Genomic DNA, 15,298 nt, shown 5'->3' with positions numbered 1-15,298 from the left:
GCCTTAAAAACTCGACCTGCTCAGAACCAAACAGCAGTCAGACCCAGAAAGCGATTGGCTGATGGACAAAGTGGAGCATTAAGCAGCCAAAAAGCACACAATTTCCATCAGGAGTTGGTGGAGACCAAAAACAGAACAACTGGATGGTGCATATTGAACAGATTGCTCAGGTATACCCAATTACAACTCCAACAAGAATTGTATTGATGAATCTTTTTTGCCCCAACAAGTTTCCAATACTAACTAAGGATTGATATGACAGGGTCACGCTAGAGGATATAGATCATGGGTGGGCAACTGGCGGCCCCCATCAACCCTCAACGTGGCCCCTCAGGTCAATTTTTACATATCAACTAATTGGAAACATGAAGAAAACATGACAAAATCTGCCATGAAATCATGAAAACCAGAAATATGTCCATAATAATATTTGATCGCTGGTATATGTTGAGTTAAATTTGAGACATAATTGACTGAAATCGTTTTTGTGTACTACAATTTGGCCCTCTGGCAGTGAGAGCTAAATGAATGTGGCCCTTGCTGTGACCAAAGTTGCCCCATCCCTGATGTAGATGATATGGGGGGCAAGGAGATGTTTGTCATGTTCTTTGCTGTGTTTGCTTTGTGTAACATGAAACACAATAAATAAGAGATCTCCAAGGCAGAGTCGTGTTTTACAGATCCTTTCAAAGGCTTTAAAACTGGCAAAAAAAAATCAGTAATTGCAGGTTTAAGTTGTCCGAAAGACTTCTGTGTTTCTATGATGAGGAGTTCTGAGGCTCTTAATTATTATTATTATTTTTTAAGTTAAACAGTACAGGAAAGCTCCTCCAACTCTACAGGAAACATCAAGACTGTAGTTTTGTCACAGTCAGCTGTTTTATTTGTGCATTGTGTACAATGAAGTTTTATTTTGTATTACCATGACAAACAGGTTTTCAGTGGTAGCTCCCAGCGCCTCTAAAGACTCCGGCTCATCAGACGGTCTCTTGTAGTGGAAGGCCGTCCCGGCGATGTCAAACTTCCTGGGCCAGTCGATGGTCCACGCTCCGTTGATGTAATAATCATCCCCTTCTGATTTAAGAGCTAAGAAATCAGAGAAAAGAAGAAAGAAAAAAAAAAAAAAACGTTCAGAAGGATGAAATCCAAAGAGACAGCAACAGTAGCAGAGACAACAGGTGGAGACGATCATCATCATTTTCAGCCTCCTCGATGTCATAGACGGCTCCCTATCCATCCAAAGACTGAGCAGAAACACACACTAAAGCCTGTACACAAAGGCATTCATGTGTGTCGACATGTACATACGTCTAATTGAGGAAGAGAAAGAAAACACACTTTCAGGTGAAAGCTTGGACGACTCTCGTGAATACCTCTCTGTCTGGTTGTCAAAACAAGAGCCGGTCTCCAAGCACAACAGATCTGAAAATATCCACTTTCTCTGCGTTGAAACGGGGCCAAATTGAGGAGAAGCGATCCAACCGCTGGCTGTTCTGTCTCCCTGGCTCGTGCTGCAGATTCCCCCTCTGCTGCATTTACGCAGATTAGATGAACAATAGTTTACTCCTCTTTAACGTATCACGATCCCTCGTCGTAATAAATTCTGCACATCTGGCTCTGGTTGAGAGCATTGTTATTCTTTTACTTTTAAAGTCTTTATAAGAGTTTTTTTTTATCTCGTCTGACGCAGTTTTTGCTTTAATAAAACATAAAGATGTTAACTTTGCTGACCTAAATAGCGAGGATCCAGACAATGCTGCAAAAGACAAATATCTTTAGAATCACTGGGGTCGCAGATACAATTCATAACAGTTACAAATTACTTGGAGAGAAAAGAGTAGTCCCACAAAATAGCTAAAATTGCGCTCTTTTAACTGAGATATATAGACATTATATCCCCCATAATCCTGGTGGAGCAGGCAGCTGTCACCACGGCCCTATAAATCCCATGCAGCTCTCCGGTTCAAAGTGTTACTTAAGCCCTCCATCAACACCATCCGCTATAAATTCGACACACTGTCACATGTCTTTCTGTTGTTAATGAAAAGACACAGAGCTGGCTTGATTGAATCCGGTTGTGTGATTGTTTTGGGTCTGATGCTTCCAGTGTTGCAAAGTAGTATTTTCTGTTTAGTCTGGAACAGAGCGGAGGAGTCTGGTGCCAAGATGGCCATCACACGTGCAAAGGTTTCAGGGGGAGGTTTTATTTTACAGACTCAACGTTTTTATGGCTTCGCATTAGGCAACAGGAGATTAAACGATGGCATCCTCTAATTGGCTCTTGACTAAGACACGAGGAAAAACCCCTACCCCTTAAAAATGTGGTTTACACAGAACTGAACAGATAATATGAAACAGCTTGATGTTGCAAATTGTCAATTCATCACTCTGCAGTGAGCTGCGGGGTCTGCTGAGGTTGATGATGATTGGAACTGAAACCAAACATAGTCCCACTAGTATGCCTGTGGGACTACACTGTAACACAGCAGCATTTTGTGCTAAGTGCTAATGTCAGCATGCTAACATGCTCACAATTACATTACCTCCAATCATAGTTTCAGCAGGTAAGGGCATGCTTACTTCAAAATTGTTGGCATGGTGACTTTTGGCTCTATTGGAAAGGGCAGCTGAAGAGTGAAAGGAAACATTGGAAGGAGAGAGTTGAGGGGGGGGGGTTGACATGCAGTAAAGGGGGCGAGGCCGGATTCGAACCCCCGGCCGCCGCGACAAGGACTGCAGCTTCTCTACATGGGGCTGCATCACAACCGGCGCCCTGTAACAATTGTTAAATAGCATGCTAACATGCTCACAATGACATTACCTCCAATCATAGTTTTAGCATGTAAGGGCATGCTAACGTCCAATCGTTGTCATGGTGACAATTGGATATTGGCTTTTGGCTCTATTTGATCGGACAGCTGAAGAGTGAGGAAAGGAGAGAGTTGGGGGGGTTGACATGCAGCAAAGGGCCGAGGCCAGGTTTGAACCCCTTGGCCCACATTCTCTGTACATCGGGCGTGCACCATAACCGCTAGGCTATCCGGCGCCCCGCTACAATTGTTAATTAGCATGTAACACAAAGTCTGAATTGTTTTGCAAATATTTGGTCAGTCACAATCCCTTTGGAAGAGTTTTACCAGGTGTCGTGATGCTACAGGAAAAGTCAACGGATCCTATAACTCAACTTCTTTGGACCATGAATGTTCCTACAATAGTCGCGGCAATCACATCCAATAGTAGAGCAGCTATTCTGTCAGTACTGGACCAAAGTACTGGACGGACCAACTCTGCAGTCCCTGGAGCCATGCTGCTAGCTTCGCTGATACAAATAAAGCCGATAAGTGCTTATTAATCCAATGAAGAGAAGTAACCATCATGTTTTTGGCCAACACTTACCGATATAATTTTTTGATACGGCGACTTCTTTGATCTCGATGTGAACTGATCCTTTCGGGATCTGAACCACCTCCATGTAGCCTGCGAGACAAAGCACGGGGATCGTTAAGGTGGTATTCCTTCTCCAAGGCCTCATTTCTATGAGACATTGTTGGGTTTTTTTTTAACAACACGGTGAAGACAGAAAGTTAAATATCATGTTGGGAAGGAGTACCTATAGGATAAATTCCAAAACACCCAAAAAGGACAAAGCAGGAGGACAAAACAATCCCCTCCTTTCTCTTTTTACAGTCTCCGACATACACACACATGCACACACAGTATTTTTAGATGGTTTACTAGCCATACCATAGAAGGAGAAATATGTTTTCTCTCTCTCTCTCCTGCTCTCTATAGACGACTTCAGGCTGTAGCCAACACCACGTCCTGTCTCCACTCCTGATTTCCTCACTCCATGATGTAATCAATGGGGGAATCATTGTGTTTTGACTGATATTCTGACAACACGGCTGAAAACATAACGCTCTGTTGCCAAAAATATGATATTGCTGTTATGATTATCATCTTCTTCTCGGATATGTGTTGGCTTTGGGACGAATAGTTAGTAAGTTTGTTCTCTTTACGGGTATCTCCAGTGACTAACAGTTTGTCACATGTGGTCATCCAATCAAAACACTCTATCTCTGCTCCTATTTTTAAAATGTGTTTATTAAACAGACCTCTGAGGTGAGAGAATATGAGTGTGAGTCAGACATGTTTTACCTCCTCGTGGCAGAGACTCGTTGAAGAGTCCCTCTGTTGCCTCGCAGGTGCTGCCGTCCCCTCCGCACACACGGCATCGATCTTCTTTTGCATCAGAGCCCAGGATGTTGTCGCAGCCAACATGCTTGAAGCCAACAAACAAAGTTGGAGAATGCGAATGAGTATTTATTTTAACCGTAGACTGGAAAATTAAATCAGGATTCAGCACCATTGTACTCTGAAGTTCAATGCAGAAACTCCTCGAAGCCAGATTTCAGAGCTCAGGCTTCGCAGGCCCGAGGAGAAGTTCCACAATTTGCTAAATGCGTTCATCGTCTTTCAAAGGCAATAGTTAGCTAATGTCACGAGTGTGAGACGATGCCAGGAGTGAACCCACTCTCATATGTGTTTGTGAAAGCATATACAAACTTTAAATCCATTGAAATAATGAATTTTTACGTCCCTACCTCCTCAATGAAGGTGAATGAAAGTCGTCACTGTTTGAGTTTGATTGCTCTAACAATGAATACAATGGGCTAACACCAATTATAACTCTCCAAAAGTCCCTCCCTAGCTTCCTTTTTTCTTAAAGGAACAAATAAATATGCAACCAAAATGCAGCCGGTTAACTCAGCTTCGTAAAGAAAGCGGGAAATGGTCAAACATGTTGTTTGTGTGGGGTCGTTAAAACAACTTCATAATTTGATAATTTCCATTTTTTTGAGTGCTCACACTGACAGTGAGCTACCTCAGCAAAACTTTGTCATGCTTTGAAACAATTAGTCCAACGATACTCTTTAGTTTTGTCATTTTTGACTCATTCTGTAAAAAAAAAAAAAAAAAAGGAAGTTTCTTCAGTAAATGAGCTTCCTGATTGTCCCTCATAAACTGTCTTGTTTCATTAGATGACATGCTTTGATTTGCATGAAAACACAAAATGTAGGAGTCCAGATTCCACCATACACTTTGCTGCTGCCCTACATACTCACTCACTCACTCGCTCGCTCGAGCTCCATGTGTATTAATCCGCTGCTGAAAATAGTACCCAACAAATGTTTACACCAGTCTGAAAAACCAGGCTGTTTTAGGATCTACCTTTTCTTTTGTCTAAACAAAACTGTACATTTGAGACCTATATTACATTAACTTTTATATAATCAGGATAAATAAAACAGGTTTGGCCGCCCTAGAAACGCCATGAACTATTGCGAGATGGCCTTAAAAATGTTGTGTTGTTAAATTTTGGGGGATTTGGGAATAAAAATGAAGAACAACGCCAGACTGAGTCTCTCACACACGGCAACAACAACAACACACGCAATAACAGCTTTAATCAAGAATAACTTGGCAAGTTTGTTACCCATTAAATAAACAAGAGGTCATTAAACATGATGGACTCTGAGTGGTCAAACTAGCAAATATCACAGATCACATTGTTTGGCTTCAAATAAACGTTAATTTAGAGGCCACATGGAGCCCATTCCATCTTTTATCTGTGCTCATAAAAATAGTCTAACCAACTGATCAAACTAACTCAATTTAAAGTAATTGCTGCATCGTCTGTTGATTGGTAATGCCTTGGAAGTCAAGCTGCAGAGTTCAGCAGACTTCGGGAGATTCAGTGTTTTTAATATTTCATTATTTCTCCTCTTCAAACGCTGACACATCCACAGCGCATGGACTCACATGAGCATCTGAGAATTAAAATGTTTGTTACAAGAAAAACTTTGACATCCTTAAAATGCATTTTGGTACATTTCTTTAGCTGAGGGGGAGATGGTTTATCGTACATGAACTCGACACTTTAATTAAGTAAGTTGAAGCATTAAAATGATTAGTCTGTTAATGACATTTCTTCTCATATTGTAGCTTCTCATGTTGAGGATTTGCTTGGATTTGCTATGTTTGGAGCTCTTGACTGACAAAGTGAAAAAAAATGTAATGGGTATTTTCACATGTTCCAACATTTTTTGGAGCAAATGATCAATTATTTGATTTAAAAACAAAACGGCTGACATAATTCTTAATTTGGATACAATACCTGTAAAAACAGAACAAAATCGATACCTAGAAGCTGAATTTTTATCACCAATAACTCATGCAAAGTCCTGCACAGTCAAATAGAGTGGCAATGTTTCTGTACAGAAAAATCGTAAGTATAATTTTTTGTGCAATTTTGGGGACACTAATAGCCGAGCTGTTATGACACGCACCCCATGTACAGAGGCTAAAGTCCTTGTCCCGGCGGTCATGGGTTTGAATCTGACCTCAGCCCTTTGCTGCATGTTGTCCCCACCCCTCTCCTTCCAATACTTCCTGTCTCTTCCAATACTCCACATCTCCCAAAAATATAACTTAAAAATATAGATTTAGACAGTGTTGCCACCTCTGCTCTCTGTCTGTTTTTCAAGAGACAGAAACGTAACTTTTGCATCTTTATAAGACTCCACATGGACTTGAGAAACATCAGTATTTGGTGACCTGTGAATTTGAATGGACCACAGCTGCTCTCTCTTTGGCTATCCGCAGCTTTAGGTAAAAAAAAAAAATTATAACTGAGATTGTAGTGAATTAAAACATGTGATAACGAAAAGTATTGAACATTTGACAGCCTTAAAATTGTGTGCAGCTTAATTTTATGATATTTGTTTTTTTTTAGCCTTAACCCAGACAGAGCATTGCCCTTAAAAAACTGTGTAACAACAGCTTCAGCAAGTGTTTGTTAATGATATGGAGGAGGGCTGTTATCACCGACACCTGCACTCCTCCTCTGGATCTCTCACTTCTTTCAACTCTCTCTCACTGTCCGTCCTCTCTCTCTCTCTCTCTCTCTCTCTCTCTCTCTCTCTCTCTCTCTCCCTGTCTATCTGTCTGTCTCCTTGTTATTTGTGATCTTTCTCTCTCTGTCTCTGCAGCGCCTGCAAACAGCTGAACAGTTTTGAGTGTTTCTGAAAACCTTCCAAGCAGAGTTCTAGAGATTTATCACGGCGTGGCAGAGCCTCTGAAATAAAAAACGCTGCGTTCGGTCTGGAAATAAAAAACCTTGCAGTGCTCCTCTCGGTTTGAAAATATTCCACCTCTCAGGATTCTCTACCCATTAAAACACACACCATGTTGTGTTTTTATATTAGAATCAGAGTAATGTTGTTGGCGCAGACTCTGCACCGTCATGCCAAACGGTACGGTCAGGTGGAAGTCAAAGCAAATACTTAAAGCGAGGGACCAAAAAGTTATTTCAGCTGCATCTTAGAGAATGCACCAAAAAAATGTCTCATACACACACACACACACACACACACTCACACCCACACACACACACAAACACTTACACACAAACTGTACAATAATGATTTATGCTCATGAAAACAGAGACGGCACCAATCGCCAACTCCTTTCAATAAGATGTTTTCGGCCTTTTTTTATTCAATCAAATATATATCAAATTGTTATTCATTAAAAACAAAGATTTTTGTGTTTTATTCATCACAGAACAATCCCGCTTGAGGCTGCAAAGTGCCGATAAGAGTCAACAAGATCACAATCACACACTCAATGGCTTAATTGTTATGCTCTGAAAGTGGTGCATTTTTGTTGTGTTTATCAGAATTTGCCAAGATTTAAAAAAAAAAAAAAAAAACGTACACAGGCTGAGGAAACCCTTGCTTTGTCACTGTAGCTGTAATGTATATACTGTCACTACTCTAGGGGACGCTTCAATCATGACCTGGATTACTGTGGACCTACACAGACTTTTATTTTTCATGGTAAAAGATGCATGAGTGTCATTTAAAGGCAGGGTTGGTCATTTTCTCCAGATACACTTTTTAAGATTTTGGTTGAAATTGTCTTCAGGTTCTGACAGAAATTAATAACTCATGTGCTCTGAAAAAGGAACAAAGAAAAATGTTCATCTGTAGTGTGGTAAGTCTGTAAAAACTTCAACCAAAATCTGCGACAAGGTACCAATCTGATGAACCAATCACGCCTCCCTGTCTCCCTGCTCGTTCTCTACACCGTCAGCGATGACGGAGTGTATACTGTGAGTTTGTCATTGGCCGTTGTGAGTAGTGAAATAGTCACTTTTTGTTTTTCTACTTTTTTTTTTTTTAAACTTTCTTTTTCAAAATCAGAGTTTTGGAAAATTGCCAACCCTGCCTTTAATTTTCTGCAAATGTGCCATCATGATATATTTGGAATAAAAACATCCAGAATTCTTTAAGGAAAAAATCAGAGCCAATAATTTAGACCTGCTTTTATTTGTCCAAACGTGCAGCAACATCCGGCTGGTAAAAGTGACCGGGCCTTAAATTGGGATGAGCGTTTATTTTAAGTTTTACTGTGTACTCTGCATGTCAACTTTTAGGGAGATCTCAGGCAGTCAAACTCAGTGCCCTCTTCTAAATCTCTTCTGAAAACTCACTTTTTATCGACTACCTTTTTCTTAACTGTTGGCTTTGTTATACGTCTTTGCCAGACTTTTATTAATGTATGTGTTGTTTTGTTGTTTTGGTCTTATTTACCAGTTTATTTGCTTCTATTTTAGTCAGACTGATTTGTGTCGATGCTTTAAGTTGGTCTTTATAAAACACAGTATCATTATTGTGTTTCTGGGCTCTACATTTCTAGCTCCTGTCGTCATTTGTATCAGATATTATTAAATAAAGGAAATCCTCTGGTATGTGAATGTGTCTAAATTGTAAGTAATGAGTCCAATGGGGCAGGAAATACAAACAAAGAGATTGTATTAAAAGCCAAGAGTTCAGTCGAATGTCTCTGACGAACAACTTTGGATTTTAAAACAAGAGACCAAGTACAATGTCAGTGCAATACAAATAAAGTAGTTCAAAGGAAGGTGCTTAAAGGACCATTTACTGTTAACTTACCTTACACTCTCCATTGATGCAGATGTCCAGAGAGTCCGCCTGACACCGGGTGCCGTCTATGACTGCAGGAGAGCGCTCTGTGTAGAAGTTGTAACCCTCTGCCAAGCAGTTCAGCGCGCAGGGTTTAACACCACCTGGTTTACACAGAATACACACAGAGACAGACAGAGCACACTGTTATCAGCCTGCAGATAGCAAACAAGACAACACAACCTTACAGAAGAAGTCAAAGATAAACAATACGCAGGGATCAGGAAACTGCCAGCTCTGGGATCTCCTTTTGACTTGGTTGACAGTAGTAATCAAGTGGAGGAAAGTCAGATCTGAAACTCCGAGGCTGACGTCACTGGGACACCAAAACTAGCTGCCAACAACAATTACACTGACGCAGGTTATCTACTGTTTGTACATGACGGCTCCCAGCTCCAAGGAACGCTTTGAGTCAGGAGGTGATAGATTTGACAAAACAGACCCCTGAGATAAAAGAGATCTAGCTTAAGCTCTTCCATCTATCAAGGAAAATAAAAGCCGTGTTTACATGCTTCAAACTTTTATCGCTTTTTCTAAGTGGAAATTTTCCATGATCTGCAGACATCAAGAAGAGAACTTAAGGGGAGGGGGGATGACACCAGACCTGTACTCCCAAAGCCCTGCACAGTAACTGTGATGCAGAACATTAACACTTCCAGGCATTCTGGCTCAGTACGAGAAGTGTCGGTCTAGAAGAGAGTTAAGAAAAACCTTTTTCTGGGAGATGTCTGGAAGTCTGTCCAAAATGTAAACTATTCCAGGTAGGACAATAAGTATATCCAGAAGACCAGGGAGGGTCTTTAAACAGAGTCACGTGTATAGGAATCTAAAGAATTCCCTGGCCTTCAAAGAGACCTTCACTCTGTTAGTGTGAACTCAGTACATAAGACAGGCCGGCCTGCAGATTGTCATTTGTGACGTGAAAAGGATGACAGAAAGATTTTACAGCTCAGCGCCGAGGCGAGTCGGTGTGGAGCTGCTGGTTCCATCAGCTGTTTATATCTTCAACTTTAGCCTCGTTTTAAGTGCTGACTAAATGAAGATTTAACAAAAAACTGATTACACAGAGATATTAGTTAATACTAGAAATTTATACTGCTAGGCTAAGCTAGTTTACAGAGAGAGTGAGCGTTAGCTGTTGTGAATACGACCTGGTGAATAGAGGAATGAAAGAGGTGCTTAACTAATTCAAATTGTTGTAATGTAAATGTAAACAGGTAAAACTGGAACCTAGAATCACCAAAGTAACACAACATAACTCAAATAACAAAATGTTTTCATGAGATAATCATGGGACTACATTTTTAATCTACCATTAGCCTACTGCACAGTACCATTCGCTCATTCTGTAGTTCACTGATATTCTTTTTTTCCCCCCCATGAAGGTCTACTTATAATTAAAAATAATTACATACTATAAATTTACAAAACATATTTGCTTCGTTTTTTTTGGCAGCAGTTATGCGAACATTGTAGCTAAAGTGTAGGCGGGTGACCATCCGGATCAGGTCTGGATTTGTCCAGGCCTGTGAAGCTTTCGAACTCCGTGTCCCGAGTGCCAAAGAATATCTATAAAACACTGACATGTCCCGGTTTTGCTCGCATTGTAGCTTAGTGACTCCCTGTGTACATACAGTAGTAGCACTTGGCTAGCTAACTGAGCTACGACTACCAACTAATGTAAGCTAGCGGTGATTGAACTTAAAATGTTATGGGCAAAGTGAATTTTGTAAGTTATCATTCAGGAAAATATCTAAATGTACCTGAAATTATAAAAAAAAAGCCCTAGTATTGTTAGACTAATTAACTAAACAGCTAAATTGTTATATTAGCATTACTGAATGTTAAGCAAGCGCATATTTTTTCCACTTTAAAATGTATCTCACCACCAGTGTAAGGTTTCCAGTTGTAATATTTCCCACGAAAAGGCATGCTGTCAAAGTCTGCACACTGCTTCTCTCGGAAATCACGAGCACCGGCAGGGCAGGCCTGAAAAAACAAAGAAATAATAATAATACTTGAGATTTTTGCTTCTTAAATGACCATATAATACAAGAGTTTTAGCTAATCATAAACATAAAAGTGCACTTTCATTGACTCTTTCCCCTAATGCTATGAAAATATATTTTTAAAAAAGGTATTTCCCTATAGTAGATTTAAAACACTTTCTGTTTAATAACCATTTTCATTAAATACATACTCCTAATGTTGTTGCATAAGCTGCTAAATATGGATAACCATTCACAGCGTATTCAGTGCTGCATAAAGATTTGGTAAAGTATATAAATATGCAACTTTCTGAATGTACAAACCTTGTTTTAATGTAGCGGAGTAAAGCAATACAGTCTTTTTTCTTATCATTTAGCAGTTAAACTTCATTACCCAGCAATGATTATGTAACTTTGACAAAAGGAAAATGCAGACTTGATGTTCGCTCTAATGGATTTTACAACTTTAAAGAGTTTGCCAATAGATTTTCATGCCACAGGGAAATGAATGGAAACCAATGCATAACTGGAACGACTGGAAAGAAAGTATCCATAAATTCAAAAACCTGTGTCATGCATTCGCAAAAAAGGCAGAACAAACGCACATGATTTGCAGTGAAGGAGCTAAATCTTTCAAGAAACACGTGTAATGGTCCTGTAAGATCTTCAGATGCAAAGCTAGCATGTTGTTACCATCAGTGAATAATTGGCAACCGCGATTGCTTTTTTCTGGGAAGTGTTTTTTTTTCATTGACAACTTGATAATTAACTACAGGACAAAGTCAATATAAGATGTCACTTTTTATTAATAGACACTAAAACAGACTTGCTTCTTAGAATTTCTAATGGAGAACAGTGAGCTTTGCATTTGTAGGGACTTCTTCGTTTTTATGATGTTTTCTCCAGTTAGATGAGGTAAAAAAAAAGTGGAAAAGTGGTCCACAAAGTGGAAAGAAACACTTTATTGGTGTGAAAAGGTCCTTAGAAACCTCAAAACACTCTCCCATGGGGCAAATAAAAGCTCTTAGGTCAAAGCTGTATTTCTCATGCTGAAAGTGTTCCACGTTGGAGTGGGCCATTGGGAAGGCCCGAGCCACTTTCATTACCAGTCAAGCGTTTGGCAATATGGCAGCTTTTAAACTCGCACATCAAACATGCAGATTGAATCAGAGGAGACAGAATAATATTATTACAAGTGTGTGTTGAAATGCGACACAAGACCAAATGAGCTGAACTTGTGCCAACACGTGTTTGAAGAAGGACCTCAAGGATCAAATTAGAAGAGCTGCAAGTACGGATCCCTTTTTATCATCTCTTATTGACTGGCTGATTGTGTAATGAATTATCTATACTTAACTGTTTCTGCCATAGAGGGTATTATTTGGTTTATCAGCAGGATTACGGAAAAACTACCGGCCTGATTGTTAAAACTTGTTAGGGCCAAAAAGAACCCATTACATTTTGGACTCATGAAAAGTAAAATGTAAAACTCTAATATTTATTGAAATATTTCCAGACTTATACAGTATAGAACTAGGTTTTTTAGATGTGCTCCTTCCTATTTAAGTTATTTTTAAAGGGGGTCATATGAGGTACTTATCAGTAGTAAGTGTACTATGTAGATGATGGTCTGCACAGTCCCAGTTTGGAGAAGAGGGCCTAAGTTTTTACAATATGCAAAGCTTAGTACTGCTGTAGACGGAGACACAAGTAACATACTATAGCTATAAACCATACATGCAGAAAAGCAGTACTATAGCTGCTATAGCTCCCTTTAACGACTGGCCTTCACCAAGGTCAGCACTCTCTTGGTGAACTTCTAATTTTGTCTACAAATTGTGAAAAATGAAAAAAAATACCCAAAAAAGGGGTGTGGTCATGATTATGTTTTTGCAAAAAACATTTGATTATGATTATAAGTCCTTTCCCCATTATTAGTTGTGTGTGTAATGCTTTTTTGGCCAAAGCAAGCATGCTTACAAGATAATCTAATATAGTTGTTACTATTAAAATCAGCCTTTTCTCCGGCTGACATTAGCACTCAGCACAGATGGTAGAAGTGCAGCCTCACAGTGCCTGGAAGCGTTGGGATGGACTCTTAAGTTATCTTCCCATTTTATAGAAGTTTGACAACAACTTGCTTAAGTCTTAACCTTATCTGGTGGGGTCTTTGGCTAATGGGCTCTAGCATAAAGCATTATGCGAACTGGAACAGCTTTGTGATATAAATTGTCCTCCAACAGGACAGACACAGGAGAAAAAGGAGGAAAGGGAGGCAACATTGCCAAATAATATCTGACAGCTGATCAACGTAGAAAAAGCTGGGATTCAAACATCAATTTATGCATGTGTGTGTGAATATCTGTCATTGAGCTCACGCACACACATTTCCTTGGACGAGGTGTGGTCAGTGTGATGAAACGGCGGTTAGGGATGATGTTTGTTTTCCAAAGAAAACACTCGGTGCTTGCTCTCAGCTGTTATTTTTAAGACTTGTGGTTAAAACGTCCACCAGGGCCCTAACTATTTCAATTTTCACCCTATGAAAAAAAAGCCCACCTAGAAATAGTTGAACAGAGATCTGGCATTTGCAGCCATGTTAAATATTTGTTTAAAGCTTTGCTCCAGACGTTTTTTTTTTTCTTTTTTTAATTCAGTGAATTGCTTTTCATGGATTCGGCTCTGAAACTGTCATCATCCTCGACTCATGTGAAATGTCACAAACAATATGCAGACTTTAAAGTGACAAAGAGGCGAGTAAACCTAAAGTCACCATTGGGAGTATTGAATCACAGCTTGTGCCTTTTTTATTATCATCTGCGTGGCGTTCCAGGAAGAAAACATGTCGGAAAGCTTAACTGTGATGCTGCTATAGCTCGCGTACTCCTTTTTAAAGTTCTCCCTAATTTAACATGTCCTGCAGAAGCAAAAATGTAGAGCAGCGAAGAGGAGGTGCTGTGACACTGCCAGGTCAAAACCAATCCAAGGTCAGAGTATCTCAGCAGGCTGTGTATCGCAGTGCCTTTACAAATCAGAGCAGTGCATCCATCAAGAGAATAGTTTAGCTTCCAAGTCAACTTTGTTTTAACTACCAAAAAAAAAAGGAAGAAAACTCACGTCTGTGTTACAAGATCTGTAGCGTTTCCTCTCCCCGAGACAGTACTTCCCTCCTCCAGATGGGCTGAGGGACACAGGAGAAAAAAATGAGTGCAAGGAAATAAGCAACAACAACAACAAAAAAATACAATCACAAGTTGTCTTAATAGAAGTCATTACTGGTGATGTAAGGTGATCTTTAAGAAGGTTTAGGTAGGTGCAGGTCATGACAAAAAAAAAAAAAAAAAGGCCTGAATCAGTCTTTGAAAGAAGACAAAAGTGTGTTTGTGTGAGTGCCAGTGATTCATTCATGAAATCCAAGCCACCCTTAAAGCCCTTAAGTGTGACATGCTATTTGAGATTTGGGAGCGATGCAAATGACGATTCTCTACTTTTCCCCCCTTAAAGAAATCTCTTCCCCTTCTTCCTCACCTTCATCAACCTCCCTGTCCTACATTATTTGCACTTCATTGCACAACGTCTCGTCTGGCTCTGTTTTCCCCTGATGCCTGAGCAGCAACGATCACCTTACACAGGTGTTCCACATTATTTCGGTGCCCCCCCCCCCTCCTCCTCCTCCTTTCCTTTTTTTTTTAAATTTTCCTTCCCCCTGGTTCACCCTGGCTCTCCTCTCGTGTCTTCCCATGATGTGTCTGACGTAATATCTAGCTTCCACAGCGAAAGGAATGCAGCGCTGGAAGCAGGATAAGGATCCAGAAACGTCTCGTTGCCAGACAGAGATGCACCAGACGATGATTTGTCTACCGAGGACACACGAGGGTCCTTAAAAGAAAAACTACACAGGGCTATAATCTACAGTAGAGAGAGATGTGTCTTAACAGATTGCACATGCTGTATCAGTCCATCTTAAACAGCATGAGGAGATCCGTCTGTGCTTAGTTTTATACGATAGTGCCGGTCAGGGAAACCTTAAAGAACCTTTTTTTTTCATGGCGTCTGCTGTAGCCTTATTTACACTTGTGTTACTACTCTCTAATGTTAGCAAATTTACGACAATTTTATGTCAATCTGAGTCTCTTGGATTAAAATGAACCTTTTTGACAGCAAGGTTTGACCTTGAGCATTGTGCCTTTGAAGACAATCTTTGCCTAGATGTTTTCTGTGCGAGTGTTCATAGATGTGCTTTGACCTAAACAGCGAGTT

The 15,298-nt window shown here is 40.0% G+C and overlaps 1 protein-coding gene across 1 annotated transcript in view; it reads right to left on the bottom strand.

The window, feature by feature from the left end:
• adamts6 (ADAM metallopeptidase with thrombospondin type 1 motif, 6) overlaps positions 1-15,298 on the bottom strand; it is a 66,240-nt gene that overhangs the window by 16,050 nt on the left and 34,892 nt on the right. The window contains 6 exon segments of the mRNA XM_029280186.2: positions 923-1,086; positions 3,397-3,477; positions 4,159-4,282; positions 9,021-9,154; positions 10,937-11,039; positions 14,156-14,219. Coding sequence (XP_029136019.1) covers positions 923-1,086; positions 3,397-3,477; positions 4,159-4,282; positions 9,021-9,154; positions 10,937-11,039; positions 14,156-14,219 — 670 coding nt within the window.

Source organism: Labrus bergylta, chromosome 17, assembly GCF_963930695.1.
Source record: "Labrus bergylta chromosome 17, fLabBer1.1, whole genome shotgun sequence".
In the NCBI taxonomy this organism is placed as follows: Eukaryota; Metazoa; Chordata; class Actinopteri; order Labriformes; family Labridae; genus Labrus; species Labrus bergylta.
Note: the sequence above shows the minus strand (reverse complement) of the source record. Positions and strands in the feature narration are given on the sequence as shown.